Genomic DNA, 21,930 nt, shown 5'->3' on the forward strand with positions numbered 1-21,930 from the left:
TACAGTGCAAAACGACTATTACTTAGAAATATTTATGAATAAATATTTATACTTTGTAGTGTGATAACATGATAACCAGATGATCCTGATGTTCCTGATGATCCTGATGATACAAATAGTGATAAGGAAATAAAATTAATCACGATTTAAAAAAAAGAAAAAAGATTCAACTATTTTGTTTAAAAGTTTTTTATAATAAATTATTAATAAACTAAATAAAATAATAATAATAATAAAATATGAAAAAGATAGATATTTATTCTCGATTATATTTTTTCATTATTATTGGTAATTGAATTTTGGCGCTTCTTTGGCTCTTTCAAGATGGCCTCTCTCCTGAGCGCTACACCGTGGCATTTTAATGCACCAATCATTTGGCAAAAAAAAAAAAAAAAACTCAGCCGACTCGCCGGCGGCCCCCATTATTAAATACATTATAAAATATTATTAAATACAATAAATAATCTACGCTGTGTATGTTTAAAATCATTAATCATAGTGTTTGTGAACAAAACAATAAAGTTGTTAAATATTAACGTGTACATACGCCAGTGTTGTCATCAAATTTACAAGAAAAATTAAGGTTTGTATGATAAATGACAGCAAGATAAATAAATATATTATTTCATAGTCGCCATTTTGTTTATTTTTTTCTCTCCACCCAGTTTGGAAAGCCAGAAAAAGAAAAAAAAAAAGAAAAAAAAAGAAAGAAGTTTGTGTCTAAAGAGAAAATGATAGGTGTGCACAAAAAGTTTCTTCTGTGATTTCATAATAATAAATAATAAAATTTAAAAATAAATAAACAAATCGCAGTGAGTGCAAAATATATAAATTTGTTTTTAATAAATATTAATCCCGAGGGATTATATTTTCAATTTGTTTATCTGTTTTTTTCTTTTTTCTTTATTAGTGTGTTGTATGTGTGTTTAGCTCAGTGCCTGAACAACAGGCCACCAATAAGGTGTACTCAGAAATTCACATAAGTCATAGCAAAAGATAGAAAGAATAAATTTATACCTATATTCACAAATATTAATTGTAAAAAGGTAAATTCAGGTGAATCCCAGGCGTGGCATTTTTCATTGCCATAGTCGATTATCGAAATTAATCATTTACATCTAATTGATGATTACGTGGTGTGCTTAGTTTTTTTTTTTTTTTTTTTTTTCTACGTCGTGCGTGGTTAGAAATTAAAAGAAAAAAAATAAAAGAAAGGTAAAATAGAGTAAGCAGTATTTCCCTCATCTTCGCGGCGCGTCACCTTCCTTCTTGAAGACATTAGACGAGAAACAAAAGCCGGACACAATGTGATTTTTGTTATTTATTTATTGATAAAACAAACATTTTTTTTTCATCACCAAGTGCGGAGATAATTGTAAAAACATATTCAAATGACTCATTTTTAAAAAATTTTTTTTTTCATGATAAATTTTGGTAAACAAATAATAATCATTTTATAAATAATTAATTAATTAAAATACATATGTATTTACTTTGAAACGTGAAGGTGTGTGTATTGTATGAAATTATACACAAGTGAGTTGTTTTTTTTTTTTTTTTTTTTTTTCGTATGAAAATTCATGATGATACGCAAAACCCACTAGAATAAATCAAAAAAAAAGAAAAAAAAAAACAATATTACTTTTGACTTTAGTATAAAAATTAAATTAAACATGTAAATTCAATGAAAAACTTTGTATTGTAAATTTTAGATATAATTTTAAATAAAAATTGGCAAAAAAAAAAAAAATAACCAAAAGTCGTGAGAAAGAGGAAACGGAAAAGGGTAAACTAGCTCATGTGCTGATTAAATTGAGTACCAAGTTGTTAAGATCCTATGTATATATATATACATTGTATAAATAAAGTTAAACAAATACATTGAAAAAAATTGATATTAAATCTCATGTTGCTGTAGACTGCCGCTCGTGTGCTCAGATCGCGCTATGTTACGGAAATACTAAACGCGACATTTCTCTCAACTATACACTTGCAAACATCATTTACATATATATATATCTATCATTAAAATTTATTGTCTATTAAAATCATCCCATAAGTATCAGTTAAACCACAAATTTTCTATTCCTAATAATAATAATATTGAGTAATTATTTATTTGTTTCTTTTGTAAATGATTATGTCAACAGAATATAAGGATTCATCATTGTGTCTTGTTGAAACAATAAACTAAAGATAGTTTTGAATATAAAATAATTGAATAAAAAAGTGTAAACATCAGAGAGTCCAAGCATCATTAAGTCCCCAAAGCAAGTGCGGGGGCATTAAACGGCCGCAGAAATTGGGCGAATCGCAAGCAAGTATCAAACGTCGTCGTCGTCGTCGTGTGGTAAATTAACGTCGTCGACGAGTCGCCGCAGTAGTAACAACAGTGTTGATACTATCACGGAAGGTAATATTACATTTACTAATTATCATCAAAATAATAAACAACAACAACAAACATCAATGATTTTAATAATACAAACGACATTGTCATTATTTCAGAAAATAAAAATTCATCAACAATAAAAGATCAACAAAATTGTGAGGATACAACAGATAATTCATTGATAAAAAAATCGCCGCAATTGACGGCGCATGAGACATCGGTTTTATTACCGATCAAAAATCTTAATAATAACCAAGTTACCTCGACGGCGCGCGTCGTCCGCGAGGTACATTGCACCGACAAAACGACCATCAATATTGGTGTCGCAATGAACCACGTCAATGATCAGGATAGTTTAAAACAACTTAATTTAGCGCCTTTAATTGGCCTAACGCCTAGTGAAGTTGAAGAAATGGATACTCAAGAAGGTAGTTTGTTTGTTTGTTTATTTTTTTTTTGAGGTTTTGTTTTACTCATTTTTGATTTATCAATTTGTTTAATTTTAATAATTTTATGTTTAGAAACACCCAATGAAGGAGGTGGTGATGGTAATGACATTCGACCAGTTAATGGTGAAGAATATGAGCTTGCTGATATTAGTGACATGCCTGGATCTATTAATTTGGATCAAGAAATGAATGATGGTGATTATTCTATTTACTTGTTTTTGTTGTTTATTTTTTTCCATTTATTTTTCTAAATGAAATTTGTTTTTTTTTTTTTTTTTCTTTTCTTTCTTTTTTTCTTTCTACTGGAGTCGCAAATTTTTAGTATTTATTAAAATATATATATATATAATTTTTGGCATTAAATGTGCGTGCGTTTTAAATTCTAAAAATAACAAAAATGAAACATTCCACAATGTTGGTTGAGTTTGATGGTATAAATATAAATTCACAAAGTAAAAAAAATATATCAACAACATCATCATCATTACGTTTTAATATTAATTTATAAAATCATTAATTGTTAATAATTTAATATTTATTTAAAAAAAAAAAAAACAATGTCAATAGATGAAGCAAGATCAGAAGCAACATTTCCATATGTTGTTGAAAATGTATCAAAAATGGAATCGCAATTATCACAACCTTGCTATGTACGTAATTTACCATGGAAAATAATGGTTATGCCACGTACAAGTCAAAATTCAGAACGACAACCTCAACGTTCATTGGGATTTTTTTTACAATGTAATGGTGATAGTGAATCAACGTCTTGGAGTTGTTATGCTGTTGCTGAGTTACGTCTTTTATCTGTCAAAGAAGGCCAAGAACCATTTAGCAGAAAAATACAACATCTTTTTTATAATAAAGAAAATGATTGGGGTTTTAGTCATTTTATGTTATGGTCTGATGTATTGGATCCAGATAAGGGATACATTAAAGATGACAAAATAACCCTTGAGGTAATTTAATTTTTTAATAATAAAATGCATTTTTTTAAAATATACATAATCAAATTAATGAATATGGCTTCATAAAAAAATCAATACTTTATTATTTAAATTTATTATTTAATATTTGTATTTTCTTTGTTGTTATTTTGATTAGGTTCATGTTGTTGCTGATGCACCACATGGTGTTAGTTGGGACAGTAAAAAACACACTGGTTTTGTTGGTTTAAAAAATCAAGGTGCAACATGTTATATGAATTCACTTCTTCAAACACTTTATTTTACAAATCAATTAAGAAAAGCTGTTTATAAAATGCCAACTGAAAGTGATGATTCAAGTAAAAGTGTTGCATTAGCATTACAAAGAGTATTTCATGAATTACAATTTTGTGATAAACCAGTTGGTACTAAAAAATTAACAAAAAGTTTTGGCTGGGAAACACTTGATTCATTTATGCAACATGATGTACAAGAATTTTTACGTGTTTTATTGGATAAATTGGAAAGTAAAATGAAAGGTACATGTGTTGAAGGTACAGTGCCAAAATTATTTGAAGGTAAAATGGCATCATACATTAAATGCAAAAATATTGAATATTCATCAACACGAGTTGAAACATTTTATGATATACAATTAAATATCAAAGGAAAAAAAAATATTTATGAATCATTTAAAGATTATATTAGTACTGAAATACTTGATGGTGATAATAAATATGATGCTGGTGAACATGGTCTACAAGATGCTGAAAAAGGTGTTATATTTCAATCATTTCCACCTGTATTGCATTTACACTTGATGCGATTTCAGTATGATCCAGTTACAGATTGTTCAGTTAAATTCAATGATAGATTTGAATTTTATGAAAAAATTAACCTTGGTGAATATTTGCAAGCTCACGAGCCAAAAAATGCAAATTATACATTACATGCAGTACTTGTTCATAGTGGTGATAATCATGGTGGACATTATGTTGTATTTATTAATCCGGCTGGTGATGGAAAGGTTAGTTTAGTTATTTACTTGATAATATTTATTATATATATATCATCATCTTTGTTTTCATTTAATTTAATTTAATTTGATTTGATTTGGTCAACAGTGGTGTAAATTTGATGATGATGTTGTATCACGGTGTACAAAACAAGAAGCAATTGAACACAATTATGGTGGTCAAGATGAGGATATGTCAATGGCTGTAAAACATTGCACAAATGCATACATGTTGGTGTACATACAAGATTCCGAACTTGCTAATGTTCTTCAAGAAGTCAAAGAAGAGGATATACCTCAAGAGGTCAGAAATGAACCTGAAAATGAACTTACTACCGATGGAAAACGAAATTTTGAACGTGAAAAAGACGTTATTAATACTAACAAAGATAGTCGTGATAATGATAGCGCGAATTTAAGACCGTCCACCCAAAATCCACGAAGTCAAAGTCTCTATATTCATGATTTTTAATAACACTTATATAATCGTGGATTTTTCATTATTTTTTTTTTTTTTTTTTTTATTTTTTTCTTTATAATTGACTTGAAATAATTCGTTTTGCAAAATCAGATACAAAAAATAACAAAATCGTAATCAAAAATTAAATTCATAATTAGTATATTAAAAATTTTAATGATGATTTTATTAATCAAATTTTGGCTTATTCTTTTCTTTTACTAATATTTTTTTTTAGTTAAATCGTTGACACTATTTTTTTTTCAATAAAAATATATTATTATATATCATTTTTAATATAACGGGCAAATATTTGCTGTTAAATTAATCAAATTTGTACAGTAAAAAAAAAGAAGATAAAACAAATAAATTCAAAAATGTATTTATGAATAAGCAGCTTAAATATTAGGCGTGTTGTGATGATTAAAAACGGTATCGGACATCGTGATTTATTTTATTTGATATATTTAATGTTCTCTATACTACTTTCTTAATAACGCATGCAAAGATATGTCCCAAAAACATTTGGAACATTTTCAATAAATAAATAAGTAAACAAATAAATAAATAAAATTAAATAAAAAAAAAAAAAAGTTATATTAGAAGAATGAATTAAAAATGACATGAATTTTATTATCACGGTATGATAATTAAATTATGTCTTCTTAAAAATATATTTGTTTGTTTGTTTTCTTCTTCTCCTTTTTTCCTTTATTAAATATAACAATTTTTTCGTGTTCAAATAACAATATAATAATAATTATTTAAAATTTAGTTTAATCGCGAACAACAGCATGACAGTATAAATTTATAGTTAATTTTCAGCTGACACGTATGAAAAAAACAAAAAAAATAACAATAATAATAATTATTATTATAATGAAAAAAGTGTTGATTGTGATTTTAAGCATAATGCTTAATTATTTATTTGTTGTTATATATTAATGAATAGAAAAAAAAATAAAAAAAAAAAAAAAAGAAAACTTTAAATGCCCAATAACGTCGAGAAAAAAAAAAAAGTATAATTTATAATTACTGTAAACTGTGGGGTCCCTTTTAATGCTACTACCACTATTTTATATATTAGAAAAAAAAAAAAAGAAAAAAAAAGAAACTAAAGTACTGATGGATAATAAATTGTTGAATATTTGAGCCAATCGATTTATCAAAAATTATTAGATTCTTCTCTTCTGTTTTTTTTTGTTTTTTTGTTTTTTTTTTCTTTAATTTATATTTTTTTTTCCATTAAGATTCCTTCATAGTCAATTAACCCAAATCGTAAATATATATTATTATTTATTATTTATTATTTATAATTTTATACCTCTTACTTGGCAAAATTTAGAACTTAAAAAAATGTATTACAACATATTTGGATTTGATGCAGCTCAATCAATGGTTTTTTAATTAACCACTTGTCTGCTGAATTAATTTTCATTTTGTAATCATTTTAACTTCGATTTAAAAGAAAAAAAAAAAAGAAAAAAATAAATAAACAAGTGTCAAATACCACAGCAGATGAACAAAATTAAAATTATTTCAAATGCAGTGATGATGAATTGCAAAAATATCCAAATTGACATTGATCATTTTTTTTTTTCTTTCTTTTTTTTTTTTTTTTTTTTCTTTACATATGTGTAATTGTTAATTCTATTTAAAAAAAAAAAAATAAAATAAAAAGAAATAATCGGGCGGTTAAAAGATTTATTTAAAAGAAAAAGAGAAAAAAATTTTATTATAAATTAAATTAATTTTGTGAGATGAAAAAAAAATTCTGTACACTTGGATAATTTTAATTTTGTTGGTCTTAGCTGGTGGAGAGGCTACAAGAGGAAAAGAGGCTGGAACAAATACGACGAAAGGAAAAAAACGAGGCATATTTATATATGACTGTTAATGTCCTACTCGAGGACAGCTTTGATGGTCATCAGGGTAATGATCTCTACGATCCAGAACATGCATTGTATCGAGTATTTCGTGTTCGTAAAAATGCAACACTTAATGATTTTATTGAATTACTCAGTGACACATTGGTAAGTTATCATTTTGTATAAAATTAAATATAAATTGTTTATTTAAAACTAATAATTATTTTTTATATAAAAATTTAATAAATTTAATTTTAATTTTTAGAAATATCCAGTTGAACAAATAAGAGTTTGGCCATTTAGTGCACGTACAAATCAAACATGTAGACCAACATTAATTGAACCAGAGGCAGATCATCAAAAAACAATGACAGTTTGTTCAGAAAATGCAAATCCTTGGAATGTATTTGTTGAACTTGTACCACCAGATTCTGGACTTACAACACTTCCACCATTTGATAAAGATACTGATGTTTTATTATTCTTTAAACTTTATGATCCAAAAAATAAAAAAATTCATTATGCTGGTCATCATTATATGCCAGTTACAGCTAAAGTTCGTAAGTAAAAAAAAAATATAGATATATTTATAATTTGTTGTAAGAAAGATATATTTAATATATATTTTAAATTTATACAGAGGAACTTATTCCAATCTTAAATGAAAGAGCTGGTTTTTCACCAGATACTGAATTGATATTATTTGAAGAAATAAAACCAAATATGGTTGAAAAAATAGATAATTTAACTGAACCACTTGAAAAAGTATTGGAAGAATTAATGGATGGTGATATTATTGTATTTCAAAAAGATGAAAGAGACATGGAATTATATGAGTTACCAACATGTCGTGACTACTTTAAAGATTTATTTTATCGTGTAGAAGTTACATTTTGTGATAAAACAATACCAAATGATCCTGGTTTTACAATGGAATTATCACTTAGAATGACATATGATCAAATGGCTAAAGCTGTTGCACAAAGAGTTGGTACTGATCCATTTTTATTACAATTTTTTAGATGTCAAAATTATAAAGATTTACCAGGACATCCATTAAAATGTACATTTGAAGGATCATTAAAAGATCTTGTTGCATATTGTAAACCATCAGTTAAAACTAAAAAAATTTTTTATCAACAATTAAGTATTCGTGTTAATGAACTTGAAAATAAAAAACAATTTAAATGTATTTGGGTTGGTCCATCATTAAAAGAAGAAAAAGAAATAATATTATATCCAAATAAAAATGGTACTGTTGCAACATTATTGGAAGAAGCTAAAAAACAAGTTGAATTTTCAGAAAATGGTTCTGGTAAATTAAGATTACTTGAAGTTAATTGTAGTAGATTATTACCAGGACCTCGAGAAGAAACATTACTTGATAGTTTAAATACACTTGGTACAAAAGCATTCAGAATAGAAGAAATACCAAAAGATGAATTAACACTTGCTGATGATGAAATGCTTGTACCAGTTGCACATTTTCATAAAGATATATTTTCAACATTTGGAATACCATTTATGTTTAAAATTAAACAAGGTGAACCATTTACAAAAGTTAAAGACAGATTATTAAAAAAATTAGGTCTACAAGAAAAAGAATTTGAAAAGGTAAGAATTTTTTATTTAATATTTATTTTAATTATAATATTTATGAGAGTTCATAAAAAACTTTAAAGTTTAAGTTCGCGATCGTAAACCTGAGCAAAGCACAGTTCATCACTGATGAGACTGACTACTTCATTAATCTTTCCGATTTTCGATACGTTCCAAATCAAGGTAATTAATTATTTTTTATTAATAAATATTATCGCAACAACAATAATAACAATACATAAATTATGTTTAAATATTTAGGTACACCATTGCAGAGGCCTTGGCTTGGTCTGGATCACATTAACAAAGCACCCAAGCGTCCACGAATCAACTACCTCGAAAAGGCTATCAAAATATACAATTAAATTGCCATCTTGTGGAAAATAAAAATAATAATTATGTTATTATAAATTAAAATTCGATTCAGGAAGCCAGTCTTGATATTTATATGAAAAACTCTTTTAATCATTGATCGTCAATTTGAAGATATTGCGATAACAAAAAAAAAAACAAACAAACAAACAAAACAACATGAACAACAATTAAATAAATTTGCTGACAATGGAGAGCAACAATTATATAATAATAAATAAGAATAAGAATAATAATATTAATAAAAGAAAGAAAAAAAAATCATAATAAACATCGAATGTTTCGAATACATATTTATCATCGTGGCATTTGTTAATAAAAAGAAAATTAAGAAAAATAATAATGAAAAAATATATTAGAAATTTCACTTTAAGAATTTTGACATTTTTTAGAATAAAATGTATCATACATTTATAAATTCTAAATTGAATTCAGTAAATACTTGTTTATAATTATTATTATGTTATTTTTTTCTTAAATTTGAGCTGTTTAATTTTTTTTTTTTTCTTGCAATTTGTAAAATGATAACATAATTAAGTAATAATTTTTTTTTAATATTTAAAATTGTGTTTAACACATGTAGTATCAATGACATAAAATAAATGCCCAGGCCATTGTGATTTGGAAGAAGCTCGTCTTGCTGAACCGACGTAACTAATTGATGTGAAAAAATAAAAACTTGTGGAAAAAAAAAAATGAAAAAATTAAAATTAAAAGATTAGCGTATAAAATATAGATTAGTTATACGTAAAATTAAATTAAACTAGTATCGGGTTATTAAAAAAAAAATATGGTTAAATATAATTGATAGAATTTTTTTTTTTTTTCCTTTTTTGTTATAAAAAAAAATTAATGAGTAAGGAGCTTTTACTTTTTATAGATAAAAAATTTTAATAAGCAAAAAAAAAAATAAAATGCATAATATACTTTTTAGTTTACGTCGGATATCGAGAACGAAGTAATTGAAGAAAAAAAATTTTTTATTTAACAATGATCTTTGTTTTTGGGCATTGATCAAATTTATTCAAAATTGTTGAAATATCGCATCGCGTTGTTTATCTTTATTTTTCTATGAATTACTAGCGTACATATGCATATTTTTTTTCAATAAAATAACTATGATTAATGATAATATTGGTCCTTGACTCTCCACTTAATAACGTTCTCAAATTTTATTAATTTTTATTATTGATCCTCTTATTTTTTTCTAAATCTTGTATAAATTCTTGTGTTAAAATTTATTTTATTTTTAATTTTCTTTCTTTCTCCACGGATTAGCAATTTTTTTTTTTACAAATTTATGCAAATAAACAATGCGATTGTTTGAAAAATGAAAAAATTTTTATCATGTTTCGAACAAAAATCACATAAATCATAAATATATCGACAAATTGTTTTAAAATTAAATTGTATAATATTAACAAATAAATAGATCACATTCAGTCTCTTTTACATATTTTTTTGTAAAATTTAACTTTTTATTTTGCAATATTATACACAGCCACAGTCGGTGGCAGTATTGATTTTTTAAAAAAATACATGCGCAAATTACTTGTATCGTATTTCAGTAAAATTTAAAAGAAAGAAAAAATCAAACAAATCAAAAACAGATTGGCGATAATTTTTTTAAATTTATTTTTCGCTTTTTTATCAGGGTTATCAGGGTTTATCGGTTGTAAGGTTTATAATTTAAATATGAAATTCATTTTAATTTGAATATTTAATTTCAGTCTTCAGCATCTTTGCATTTGTTACATGTATTGGCAATTTTACAAAATTATTTTGTTGTTAAATCGAGAAGATAACATAAAATAATCATCTATGCTGACCCTGCTTCCTCGTCATCATTGACATCTTGACATCAAACTAGGGGGTAATCTTTATTTTTTTTTCCTACGTTGTTATTTATCAGCTGCACTTGATCAAATGGAAATTTTTGTTTTTGTGATACGGCTTGTTGTATCAATGTGGGTCATTATGCAATAATTGTAATATGATTACTTTTCATCAATAATATTCTTTTTTTTTTCTTTTTGTTTAATCAATAATTTAATATTTTTTATTATTTAAAACTTGATATTATTATTGAATAATTTTAATAATTTATCAAAGAGAAAGTCATTTTATTTATCGCAATTTCTAATAAATGTAGTCAATCTTGTTGTCACTGATTAATATAAAATTTAAAAAACAGGAAGAAAAGTGAAAGCCGGAAATGCGATTTAGAAAAAAAAAAAACTAGGTTATGAACAAAAAAAAAAACAAATAAAAATATATCTAAAATATTTTTGATAATTTATTATAAGTTAATTATAAATTTTATCAATGATTTAATCACACATTGTTTTTACAGTATTATTATTAAATAAATAATCAACAATGGTCAGCCGGTTATCATTGAATTTATATCGTGTTCGATTGGCTGGTTATTTGTTCATAAATAAAAATGAGCCTATAAAAAATGAGCTTTGTAATAATGGATATTTAACAAAACTCTCACACTTGTCTACTAGAAATCTAAGTTGTACGACCACGTGTTGCGACAGCTCCAAAATCGTAAGTCAAAATTAATTATTATTTAAAAAATAAATAAATAAACAAAAAAACCTTTCAAAAGCATGCAATTCATTTAACAATGATAAGCATCACAAAAATAACACAACAATCAACATAACAGTATTAAAAATAATACATAAGATAAACAAAATGAAAAAAAAAAATAAAATAAAATAAACGATAACCAATAACGTCACCAGAAAGACTTTCATTTATATCAAGTGTATATTTTAACGTTTAAAAAAATTGCATGATTACTTGTTCAGTAGCCTCGGTTATCAACAGATTGCCCCTTGCATATTATTATTAAAATAAATAACATTTATAATCAATTCATCACACTTGTTATAACTGTTGATGAAAGAGTTACAATAAGCTGTAATAGCATTATCAATAAATAAATTAATATAAATTATTTAATAAAGAAAATGGCAGAACTTCTTCAACAAAACATATGGGAAAGTGATCCTGAATTATTTGAACTTATGAAAAAAGAAAAAAAACGTCAACAATGTGGATTGGAAATGATTGCAAGTGAAAATTTTACATCACTCAGTGTTCTTCAATGTCTGAGTTCATGTCTTCACAATAAATACAGTGAGGGACTTCCTGGAGCAAGGTAAATATCATGAAAATAAATCATTCATATACCAATATATATTCTACTAAATGTTTTAATTATATTTGATAATTTTATTATAGATATTATGGTGGCAATGAGTTTATTGACCAAATTGAATGGCTTGCTCAAAAACGAGCATTAGCTGCATATAATTTAGATCCTGAAATATGGGGTTGTAATGTACAGCCATACTCTGGTAGTCCAGCAAATTTTGCTGTTTATACTGGTCTTATTGAACCACACGGAAGAATAATGGGTCTTGATTTGCCAGATGGTGGTCATTTAACACATGGTTTTTTTACACAAACTAAAAAAATATCAGCAACATCAATATTTTTTGAATCAATGCCATACAAAGTTAATCCAACAACTGGACTAATTGATTATGATAAACTTGCTGAACAAGCAAAACTTTTTAAACCAAAAGTTATCATTGCTGGTGTATCATGCTACAGTAGATGTTTGGATTACAAACGTTTTCGTCAAATTGCTGATGAAAATAATGCATATTTATTTAGTGACATGGCACATATATCTGGACTTGTTGCTGCTGGTATTATACCAAGTCCATTTGAGTACAGTGATGTTGTTGCAACAACAACACACAAAACACTCAGGTAATATTATTAATAATAAATTAATTATTTTATTTAAATATAATTTAAATTTCTTTATTGAAAAATTTTAGAGGACCACGTGCTGGTGTTATTTTCTTCCGTAAAGGATTAAAATGCATTGGTAAAAATGGAGAAAAAATTATGTGGGATATTGAAAGTCGTATAAATCAGGCAGTATTTCCAGGACTTCAAGGTGGTCCACATAATCATGCTATTGCTGCAATTGCAACAGCAATGAAACAAGCTAAAGCACCAGAATTTGTTACCTATCAAAAACAAGTTGTTGCTAATGCACAAAAATTATGTAAATCACTTCAAGATAGAGGATATAAAATAAGCACTGATGGTACTGATGTACATTTGATTCTTGTTGATTTAAGAAATACAGGAATAACTGGTGCTAAAGCTGAAAGAATACTTGAAGATATATCAATTGCTTGTAATAAAAATACAGTACCAGGTGATAAAAGTGCTCTTAATCCAAGTGGAATTCGTCTTGGTACACCAGCATTGACAACTCGTGGAGTTAAAGAAATTCATATTGATGACATTGCTCAATTTATTCATCGAGGTAAATTATTAATGATTATTAATATTAATTTGATAGTAATAATCATATTATTTATTTTATTTTTTTTAGGACTTGAATTATCAAAAGAAGTTACTGCCAAATCTGGCCCAAAACTTGTTGATTTTAAAAATATACTGGAGACTGATGTAGAAATTCAGAAAAAAGTTGCAACACTTCGTGATGAAGTTGAGAAATATTCTCAACAATTTACATTACCAGGTCTTGATGAGTATTAATTTTTTGAAAAATCTAACAACTAATTTTTTATAAAAAAAAAGAGAATAAAAAAATATTTTTTAATTACTTATCCATCATTTTTATCAGTGTTAAATACTCGATAATATTTTTTACTGAAGAAAAAATAAATTATATTGTATTTCTATTTTTTTGTAATTAATAAAAGATTTGGAAAATAAATAATCAAAATAATCGACAAAAATAACAATCATATTATTAAGAATATCCCCTTATTTTTTTATTTATCGCAAGAGCGACTCCGTGCCTCTGGCAAGTTTTTATCAATCACTTTTTTATTTTCCATAACTCATTGAATACCTCTATGCAAATTCTATGATCCTGATACAAAATATCAATTTTTCCTATAAATTTTAATAGTTTTTTCAAAATAGTTCCGGGGAAAAAAACAATAACGATTTTTTTTAAACTCTTAAAGTACCTCTTTGCCTGTTCTATATTCCTGATACAAATAGAAATTTCTCTTTTTCAAAAAGTATCAGGCAAATATAAAATCAAGAAGGTAAATTTGAAAAAATACTGAATACCTCTTTAGTCATTCTATGTTCCTGATATGAATCAAAAAATTTTTTTTTTAAGTATCAAGTGAATATAAAATCGAGGAGGTAAATTTTAAAAAATACCAAATACCTCTTTCCACATTCTATGTTCCTGATACTCGAAAATTTTTTTCTCATCAAATTTCAAAAAAATTTTTTCGAGTATCAGGAACATAGAATGAGCAAAGAGGTATTTGATATTTTTGAAAATACCTCTTTGCCTGTTCTATAACCCTGATACAAATGGAATTTTTTTTTCAAAGTATCAGGCAAATATATAATTGAGGAGGTAAATTTTGAAAATCACCGAATACCTCTTCAGTCATTCTATGTTCCTGATACAAATCGAATTTTTTTTTTTTTTAAAGTATCAAGCAAATATAAAATCGAAGAGGTAAATTTCAAAAAAATACCGAATACCTCTTTAGTTATCCTATGTTCCTGATACAAATCAAAATATTTTTTTTTCTAAAGTATAAAGCAAATATAAAATTGAGGAGGTAAATTTTAAAAAATACCAAATACCTCTTTCCTCATTCTATGTTCCTGATATGAATTAAAATTTTTCTTTGAAGTATCAAGCAAATATAAAATCTAGGAAGTAAATTTAGATAATACGGGATACCTCTTTAGTCACTCTATGTTCCTGATACAAATTGAATTTTTTTTTTTTTTTAAGTGTGAGGCAAATATAAAATAAGGAGGTAAATTTTTAAAAATACCAAATACCTCGTAAAAAAAGCAGACAATTATTTCTTTTAGTTCAATAAATTTGCTAGTTCTGACAAAGTTATTCAATTCATGGCTTTTCATTAATTATATCATTACAACAATAAATTGCTAAATAACATTTTTTTTTATTACTATTTATATCGAAAAACATTACTGTTTCCTTAGTTTAAAAAAAAAAAATTATATTTTTACAATGCATACGTATTATATTTGTTATTTTAAATAACTTATTTAACAAAAATAACATAAGTCCCTTGTGTCGTTATTTATTATTACATACAAATAATATCCAAGTTTTTAATTTATTATTTTTCGTGAAAATTATTGATTTAAATTGTTTTTTTTTTATCTTGAATTTTTATTTAAATGCGTTAATAAATAATTTTGACAATATAATGCAAATAATAATATTGCATATTTAACGCGAAGATAATTATTATTTCTACGTTATTTACATTACTTTATTTTATTTTTCTTTTTAAGTGACTAATTTTTTTTTAAATCAATTATTAATTTATTTAAGAAATGACAAAATTAACTTTATTACAATCAAATTATTATTGATTGGAATTATTAATATATCTTCTTGATTATATTATTTATTTTTTTTTTTATATATGAATTTATAATCCTCCATATTGTGCTTATTTGATTTTAATTATTGTACTGATTCAGTAATAACCAAAATACAATCACTTTACTTTTTTTCCTATGAAGATTGTGTTTAATAACAATTTTAGTTTGTTTTTTTTTTTTTTTAATTTTCTTTCTCCTTAGCTACTTGTCAATCATTTATTATTAGATTTTGAAATAATAAACGTGATTAATCAGTCAAGTTCTTGTGTTGCTTGAGAGGTAGATGCAGTGTTACTATTTTGTCGTATTGATGATTGATCATCTGTATCTGAATCACCATCATCAAGACCATTGAAAAATGATTGCAATAAATTACCAAATAATCCTTGACGTCTTGGACGTGATGTTGGTGGTGGTGCATCAAAATACAATTGAGCAATTTTATCTAAATACATACGAAAACTTGGATCTCTATTTAAACTCAATTGATATTGTTGACATAGTACTTGATATTTACTCAATGATGAACTGTAATAGTAATTAATTAATTAAAAAACAAAATTATAATAATTATATTCATTTAAAAATAAACAAACAATACAATAAATTAATCAACTTACAGTTGTATTGATTTTAGAAGAAAGTGTATAAAATTCAATAGTGGCAAAAGATATGGTGGACCAATTTGAATTTTTGGATGTACTGATGTATAAGAATCAAAAACTTCTTGTGCTGTTTTTAAATTTTGTAAACACAAGTATCTGTAAATAATTAAAATAAATTATATTAAAATATTATTCGAGTTAACAAAGAAACAATAGTTTAATAATATAATTTTATTCAATTAAATTACTTACTGTAGCACAACTTGAGTAATAAAAAGATCAATTTCATTTGAATAGCCACGTAGCTGATGTAATTCAGCAAGCATTGAAGCACATCCCACACCATCATGACTATATACAAAATGTTGTCTTGCCATTACATAATTTTTTTCTGGAATAATAAAAAAAATTATATTCATGTTTATTTATTTATAATTAATATTAAAACAGTTGTAAATAATTATTACCTTTCCAAAAAATTTGTGCAATCATTTTATGTAAATCTGGATGACCACATTTTGAATTATTATTTTTACTACTCCATCTGAGTGCATTGTTGAGAAATGTATCTCTTTCTGGTGATCCTGCTTTCATTAAATTGAACATATTTGTTATTTTTACAAAATTATAGGATAATAATATACCAGTTTCTTGTTCTGATTTATTCAACACATCAACAAATAATATTCCTAAATCAGCCCCACTCTCGTGCTATAATTAAATTAACAACAAAAGAAAAAACAATTATTCAAATTTGATGCAAAAAAAATCAATATATATTGATGATTTGGCTTGTAACTTGAACAATATTAACCTGATCATGTTGAAGTAAAAGAACAGCTCCATCATATAATAAATCAAGTAAGTCTTCATACCTTTTTTGACTGAGATATCTGAAAAATAAATATTATAAATTAACAGAGGTTAGAGTTTTCAATAATATATGAATGTTTTTTGTTTATGTCAGCATACTTTATAATAATTCATTAAACTGATAATTAACGTGTCAAACTTACCGAAAATAAAGAGTTCTGTACATTTGATGAGCTTCATAATAATTACCAGAATTAAGTGATGCTTCTAATTTACCTAAAACCCTCTGAATTCCATGATTAACCCGTGAAGCCATATTTTAACTTTAACAAATTTTTTATTGTTTCAATGATAAATAATAATAATAAAATAAACTTTTTGTTATTTATGTAATATTATATAATAATATTATTGAGTACGTATTTTCACCTTCATGAAATATAATTATTTTATATTTTTATTATTTATTCAAGTCAATTCAAGTATTTGACTCATCAAAATGCTCAACACATATATAAACACTTTTTTAATTTACAAAAAAAATTTTGTCCAACAATTCGTGTGTACGTGTGTCGAAAATATATATAGGTATATGAATTATAAAGCCATGTATACACCAATGTACACAGACATAACATAACCCCACTTATGTACACACAACTTAATAAATTTTCTTGTTCAGTTGTTTAAAAAAATAAAGCCGGTCAACCGCTAATTTTATTTATTAATTGTATTTTATCCCATTAAATACATCAATTAATTTGTTTTATTTTACTGATTGATAAAACAATTTTTAAAAATGGTTAGTAGAACTCGAGTTAGTGCCAAAACTCTTGGTAATTATATCAACAAAAAAGTCACAATGATTGGACGAGTAACCAAAGTAAGTTTATTCTGTTATTATTTTTGTTTATTGTTGAATGATAATTAATTAACAAAATGAAATTATTAATAGATTAGCACATCACGTGACTGCATTGAAATTGATACATCAGAAGATATTAAAATAAATGTTTCACTTAATGAGGTATTTGAAGGTCCTCTTGATTCAATAATTGAAGTTCATGGTACTGCAAATTCCAAGACAACAATTTCTGCTGATCATTATGTTGTTTTTGACAAGGAAGATAATGCTGATTTTGGTAATTATTAAAACCAAATTTATTTTAATCAACAAATATATTTATCAATTAATTACAATATAAATATAAATTTTTTTTTCATTGTTTAGATCAAGCTGAATACAATGAATTTTTGACCATTCGTGATTTCAAACTTGGTCAAAGTGTTAACCTCAGAGAAGCTTTCAGTGACGTCTGAATTAAATTTTTAGATTTAATTTATTATAAAATGATTTTTTTATTAAAATTGAATAATATTTTTTCCTATTTATACCACGATCATTCTTTTCAATTTTTGCTCTATTCATAAAATTCAGATAAGTAATTCTCTGTAAAATGATGCATTAAGTAAACAGCATGTACTTACATGATGTAATTAGACACTAAGTGAATACTTAAAGTAAAATCATTAAATAAAATAATTTTTTTTTTAATGTAAACATTTTTATTTTGATAATAAAAACATTGTTATATTTATAATTGGATTCAATTCATTAAAAAAAAAATTCAAGAATAAATAAAAAACAACAAAACATCAACTGCTATCTATCGCCTGCTTAGTGTTTTGTTTTTTCTTTTAATGTAGATAAGCACCACACTAACGTAAATATTAACATAACGAAAAAGGATAAAAGTATCAGTAAATTATCCAATAAATTAGATTTTTTATAAACACATTTGCTGACTGAATTAACACTAGTGTTGTTTTTTTTTTATATTCATCTCGAGCTAGCTGTCAAGACATTTATTTTTTTTCAAATAATACATAAGAATTAATAATATAATAATGATGATGATAATAAATACTGTTAAACATTGACTGTAGCCTCAAAAAGATCAAGCAGTCTTTTCATTTCTTTTCTGCAAAATAAAATAACAATTATTATTATGATAAAATAATGTTGTTGTTATTGTTATTGTTTTATAATAAAATTAATTACACTTGTTCAGCCAATTTATAAATGGGACCCATTGATTTTGATAATTCCTCTGATTTAGCCATCAATTGATACATGGATTTAATGTTGTGATCAACAGCATCACATGTTTTACAAACAGCATCTCTGTATGTCTCCAAGCAATCAACAGTCAAAGCTGATGCCTAAAAAAATTTACATATAATATTAATTTTGAATTAAAAATATAGACAAAACTTGATTGAATAAATTTGATAATAAATATTTAAACCAACACTGTGTAATATAGCTGATAAATTTTCAGTCAATGAATCAACAGATGTTGCTATTTTTCTTGCTTCCATTTCCAATTCATTTAAAGCATGATGATCAGGTAATGGAATTTGTGGATTTAATGCTTGACGATACAAACAAGGAGTTGAACTTCTTGAACCAGGAAATGATGGTGTATCACCTTTTTTCGTTACTGGACTTGATAATTTAATTTTATTTTCTAAATCTTCAGCAACAAATAATACCATATCACCTTCTTGCATGACAGTACCTTCAAGACTCAAATAACCCATGGCTTTTTTATAACTTGGCATTTCTGAATATTCTTCATCAGCTGGTGAATCTTCACTGCTCATTAAATTTAATTTATCTGGTCTATCAACAAAACCTTCAAAATTTTTTATTCTTTGATCTTGCAAATAGTCATCATCTTCAATATCAGGACTGTCAACTAATGAACGTAACTCAGAAATTGGAGGTGATGATTGTGAATCAAATGATATTTCCGAGTATGATGCTGTCATCTCATGAGGCTAGATAATAATTTTAACATAATTTATCATTAAACAATTATATGTTTTTTAATGTTTTATTAATAATATCTAACCTTACACGATCATCTTCATTACAATCTATTGCAACTGGTTTATCATGTCTAAAGCTAGACTGGCCACTTCTCAGTGCACCATCTTCTTCCATGTCAAATTATTTATTTATTCTCTATATCACTATTCAAAATAAATAGTACTCCAATAACATAAACTGACGTCAATTTCATATACTCAATCAGCTAGATACACAAACAGAAAATTCAATATACATACAGGAAAAAAAAAAAAATGACCAACAACGTCAATGATCGGTCTGGATCGAAATTAAAAAACACGTCATTGCGCTGTTTATTTTTTTGACATGCGTAATATGTGTGGGGGGTGGGCGGGTGTTTTTTATCATCATGTTTTTTTTCTTAAATATTGTTATTATATTTTTTTTTTTTGATAATGGTACACAAGGTAGAAAGGTGGGATACATGCATTACATTGTGGCTGTACATACACAGTGACAGAACATTTGAGATTTGGGGCGGATGATTTTTTTTCAATACTAAAAACAACATCCACATGTTTGTAAAATAATTATATTGTTTATAATTTTTCAATTATTGACAGTCATATTGAATTTTATAAAATCAATTGTTATTCATTTTTGGTGAGACACGCATGCGAATGACATTTGTCATTAATTTGCTACCGATTTTCGGCAGCAGGAATCATTATTTTATTGACCAGTTGGTGATTCATCATACTATTCAGGTATTGTACTTAATTTATTGATTCTTATATTATACATATATATTACATACGAACTTTAATTGTACTTGCAGAAAATTTACACTAGATGAAAATTGTTTCTCTTTGAGTTAAATGAAACTGCCAAATAAGTATCTCACGTAAGTTTTTTTTTTTTTTAAGTAATTTTACATAAAAACAACACAGTTTATTATTATTTTATTTTTCCCTCAATAGAAAATAGCACATCAGCCATGACTTTAGAGACGCAAAATGGACAAACTAGAATTTCACCCAGAGTTCACCAGGTTGTTGTTCTTGGTGCTGGTGGAGTTGGAAAATCAGGTAAAAATAAAATGGAAAAAATTATAAAATAGTATTTAATTGTTGTTATTTTTTTTCAGCTGTAACTCTTCAATTTGTGAGCCACAGTTTTTTGGACTATCATGATCCAACAATTGGTGAGTTGTTTTAATTATTAGTATAAATTAAATAAAATTATTATTAATGTTATAATTAAATAAAATAATAGAGGACTCATATCGTCAACAAGCAGTTATTGATGGCGAGGCAGCTCTGTTGGATATATTGGACACCGCTGGACAGGTCCATTTTATTTTTAAATTGATATAAAAAAAAAATTTGTTTATTTTCTTTTAAAAACAAGCTTAATAATTGAAAATGAATAAATTAATTTCAGGTGGAATTTACAGCAATGAGAGATCAGTATATGCGTTGTGGTGAAGGTTTTATAATTTGTTACTCGGTTACTGATCGTCATAGTTTTCAAGAGGCAATTGAATACAGAAAATTAATATCACGTGTACGATTGAATGAAGACATTCCTTTGGTATTAGTTGGTAATAAATTTGATTTACAATCACAACGACAAGTTACAACTGAAGAGGGTAAAGCACTGGCTGAGCAATTGGGATGTCCATTTTACGAGACATCAGCAGCATTGAGACAATTTATTGATGATTCATTTTACTCATTGGTACGACAAATAAGACGCAAAGAAAGATATCGTGAAACTGCTAGAAAACGTAGCAGATGGCGAAGACTACGATCAATATTTGCATTTATTTTTCGACGTAAAAATCGAAATAATAATAGCAATAATAATTCTCACTATTCACCCTGAAATATAAAGAAAATTTTAAAATTTTAAATCGAAATAATGGCCTCAGCGAAATTAGTTTCTTTTTTTTTTCATTTTATCATTGTGGTGGTAGCGTACTTAAATATAGAAAAGAAAAAATAATAATTGTTTTCTCAATTTTATAAATTGACAGCTGCAAAACGAAATAAAAAAAAAATCAAATTGTAACAGTCGATAGAAATCTAGTCACAGAGAATTTTTTAT

General features: G+C 25.7%; 6 protein-coding genes across 14 annotated transcripts; 4 read left to right on the forward strand and 2 right to left on the reverse strand.

Annotated features, from left to right (window-relative positions):
* Window positions 1–372: 372 nt before the first annotated feature.
* LOC122851581 (ubiquitin carboxyl-terminal hydrolase 7) lies at window positions 373–9,260 on the forward strand. Of its 5 annotated transcripts, XM_044150912.1 has the most exons (13): window positions 733–812; window positions 911–1,046; window positions 2,151–2,413; window positions 2,509–2,820; window positions 2,914–3,036; window positions 3,409–3,800; window positions 3,946–4,794; window positions 4,892–5,086; window positions 7,051–7,272; window positions 7,373–7,667; window positions 7,748–8,721; window positions 8,790–8,889; window positions 8,968–9,260. In XM_044150912.1, the coding sequence occupies exons 4-13, from the start codon at window positions 2,721–2,723 to the stop codon at window positions 9,069–9,071; spliced, it is 3,354 nt and encodes a 1,117-aa protein (XP_044006847.1). In that variant the 5' UTR covers window positions 733–812; window positions 911–1,046; window positions 2,151–2,413; window positions 2,509–2,720; the 3' UTR covers window positions 9,072–9,260. The 5 variants fall into 5 exon arrangements, with proteins under 5 accessions (XP_044006845.1, XP_044006848.1, XP_044006846.1 ...); XM_044150910.1 differs by lacking the exons at window positions 733–812; window positions 911–1,046 and adding an exon at window positions 373–583; XM_044150913.1 differs by lacking the exon at window positions 911–1,046 and having other exon boundaries at window positions 663–812.
* A 1,562-nt stretch (window positions 9,261–10,822) lies between these two features.
* On the forward strand, window positions 10,823–13,903 carry LOC122851585 (serine hydroxymethyltransferase). 3 transcript variants are annotated; one of them, XM_044150919.1, is made up of 6 exons: window positions 10,823–10,951; window positions 11,432–11,634; window positions 12,060–12,253; window positions 12,337–12,873; window positions 12,945–13,444; window positions 13,514–13,889. In XM_044150919.1, the coding sequence occupies exons 2-6, from the start codon at window positions 11,458–11,460 to the stop codon at window positions 13,678–13,680; spliced, it is 1,575 nt and encodes a 524-aa protein (XP_044006854.1). In that variant the 5' UTR covers window positions 10,823–10,951; window positions 11,432–11,457; the 3' UTR covers window positions 13,681–13,889. The 3 variants fall into 3 exon arrangements, with proteins under 3 accessions (XP_044006854.1, XP_044006855.1, XP_044006856.1); XM_044150920.1 differs by lacking the exon at window positions 10,823–10,951 and having other exon boundaries at window positions 11,423–11,634; window positions 13,514–13,858; XM_044150921.1 differs by lacking the exons at window positions 10,823–10,951; window positions 11,432–11,634 and having other exon boundaries at window positions 11,763–12,253; window positions 13,514–13,903.
* Window positions 13,904–14,711: 808 nt separating this feature from the next.
* LOC122851587 (Golgi to ER traffic protein 4 homolog) lies at window positions 14,712–17,530 on the reverse strand. 2 transcript variants are annotated; one of them, XM_044150924.1, is made up of 7 exons: window positions 17,394–17,521; window positions 17,168–17,287; window positions 16,966–17,044; window positions 16,619–16,862; window positions 16,404–16,542; window positions 16,167–16,307; window positions 14,712–16,074 (listed from the first exon to the last, which is right to left on the reverse strand). In XM_044150924.1, exons 2-7 carry the CDS (start codon window positions 17,278–17,280, stop codon window positions 15,798–15,800), a joined length of 993 nt encoding a protein of 330 aa, XP_044006859.1. In that variant the 5' UTR covers window positions 17,281–17,287; window positions 17,394–17,521; the 3' UTR covers window positions 14,712–15,797. The 2 variants fall into 2 exon arrangements, with proteins under 2 accessions (XP_044006859.1, XP_044006858.1); XM_044150923.1 differs by having other exon boundaries at window positions 17,168–17,530.
* Window positions 17,531–17,624: 94 nt separating this feature from the next.
* LOC122851591 lies at window positions 17,625–18,779 on the forward strand. Its single transcript, XM_044150932.1, has 3 exons — window positions 17,625–17,847; window positions 17,920–18,106; window positions 18,196–18,779. Exons 1-3 carry the CDS (start codon window positions 17,764–17,766, stop codon window positions 18,282–18,284), a joined length of 360 nt encoding a protein of 119 aa, XP_044006867.1. The 5' UTR covers window positions 17,625–17,763; the 3' UTR covers window positions 18,285–18,779.
* A 51-nt stretch (window positions 18,780–18,830) lies between these two features.
* Window positions 18,831–20,142, reverse strand: LOC122851588 (BLOC-1-related complex subunit 6). Of its 2 annotated transcripts, none has more exons than XM_044150926.1 (4): window positions 19,888–20,142; window positions 19,278–19,808; window positions 19,027–19,187; window positions 18,831–18,946 (listed from the first exon to the last, which is right to left on the reverse strand). In XM_044150926.1, exons 1-4 carry the CDS (start codon window positions 19,972–19,974, stop codon window positions 18,895–18,897), a joined length of 831 nt encoding a protein of 276 aa, XP_044006861.1. In that variant the 5' UTR covers window positions 19,975–20,142; the 3' UTR covers window positions 18,831–18,894. The 2 variants fall into 2 exon arrangements, with proteins under 2 accessions (XP_044006861.1, XP_044006862.1); XM_044150927.1 differs by having other exon boundaries at window positions 19,883–19,998.
* A 117-nt stretch (window positions 20,143–20,259) lies between these two features.
* LOC122851590 (GTP-binding protein Rit2-like) lies at window positions 20,260–21,729 on the forward strand. The gene is made up of 6 exons (XM_044150931.1): window positions 20,260–20,588; window positions 20,660–20,725; window positions 20,802–20,909; window positions 20,969–21,025; window positions 21,097–21,170; window positions 21,265–21,729. The coding sequence occupies exons 3-6, from the start codon at window positions 20,819–20,821 to the stop codon at window positions 21,706–21,708; spliced, it is 666 nt and encodes a 221-aa protein (XP_044006866.1). The 5' UTR covers window positions 20,260–20,588; window positions 20,660–20,725; window positions 20,802–20,818; the 3' UTR covers window positions 21,709–21,729.
* Window positions 21,730–21,930: the final 201 nt, after the last annotated feature.

The sequence above is a fragment of the Aphidius gifuensis genome, linkage group LG3, assembly GCF_014905175.1.
Source record: "Aphidius gifuensis isolate YNYX2018 linkage group LG3, ASM1490517v1, whole genome shotgun sequence".
Taxonomy (NCBI): Eukaryota; Metazoa; Arthropoda; class Insecta; order Hymenoptera; family Braconidae; genus Aphidius; species Aphidius gifuensis.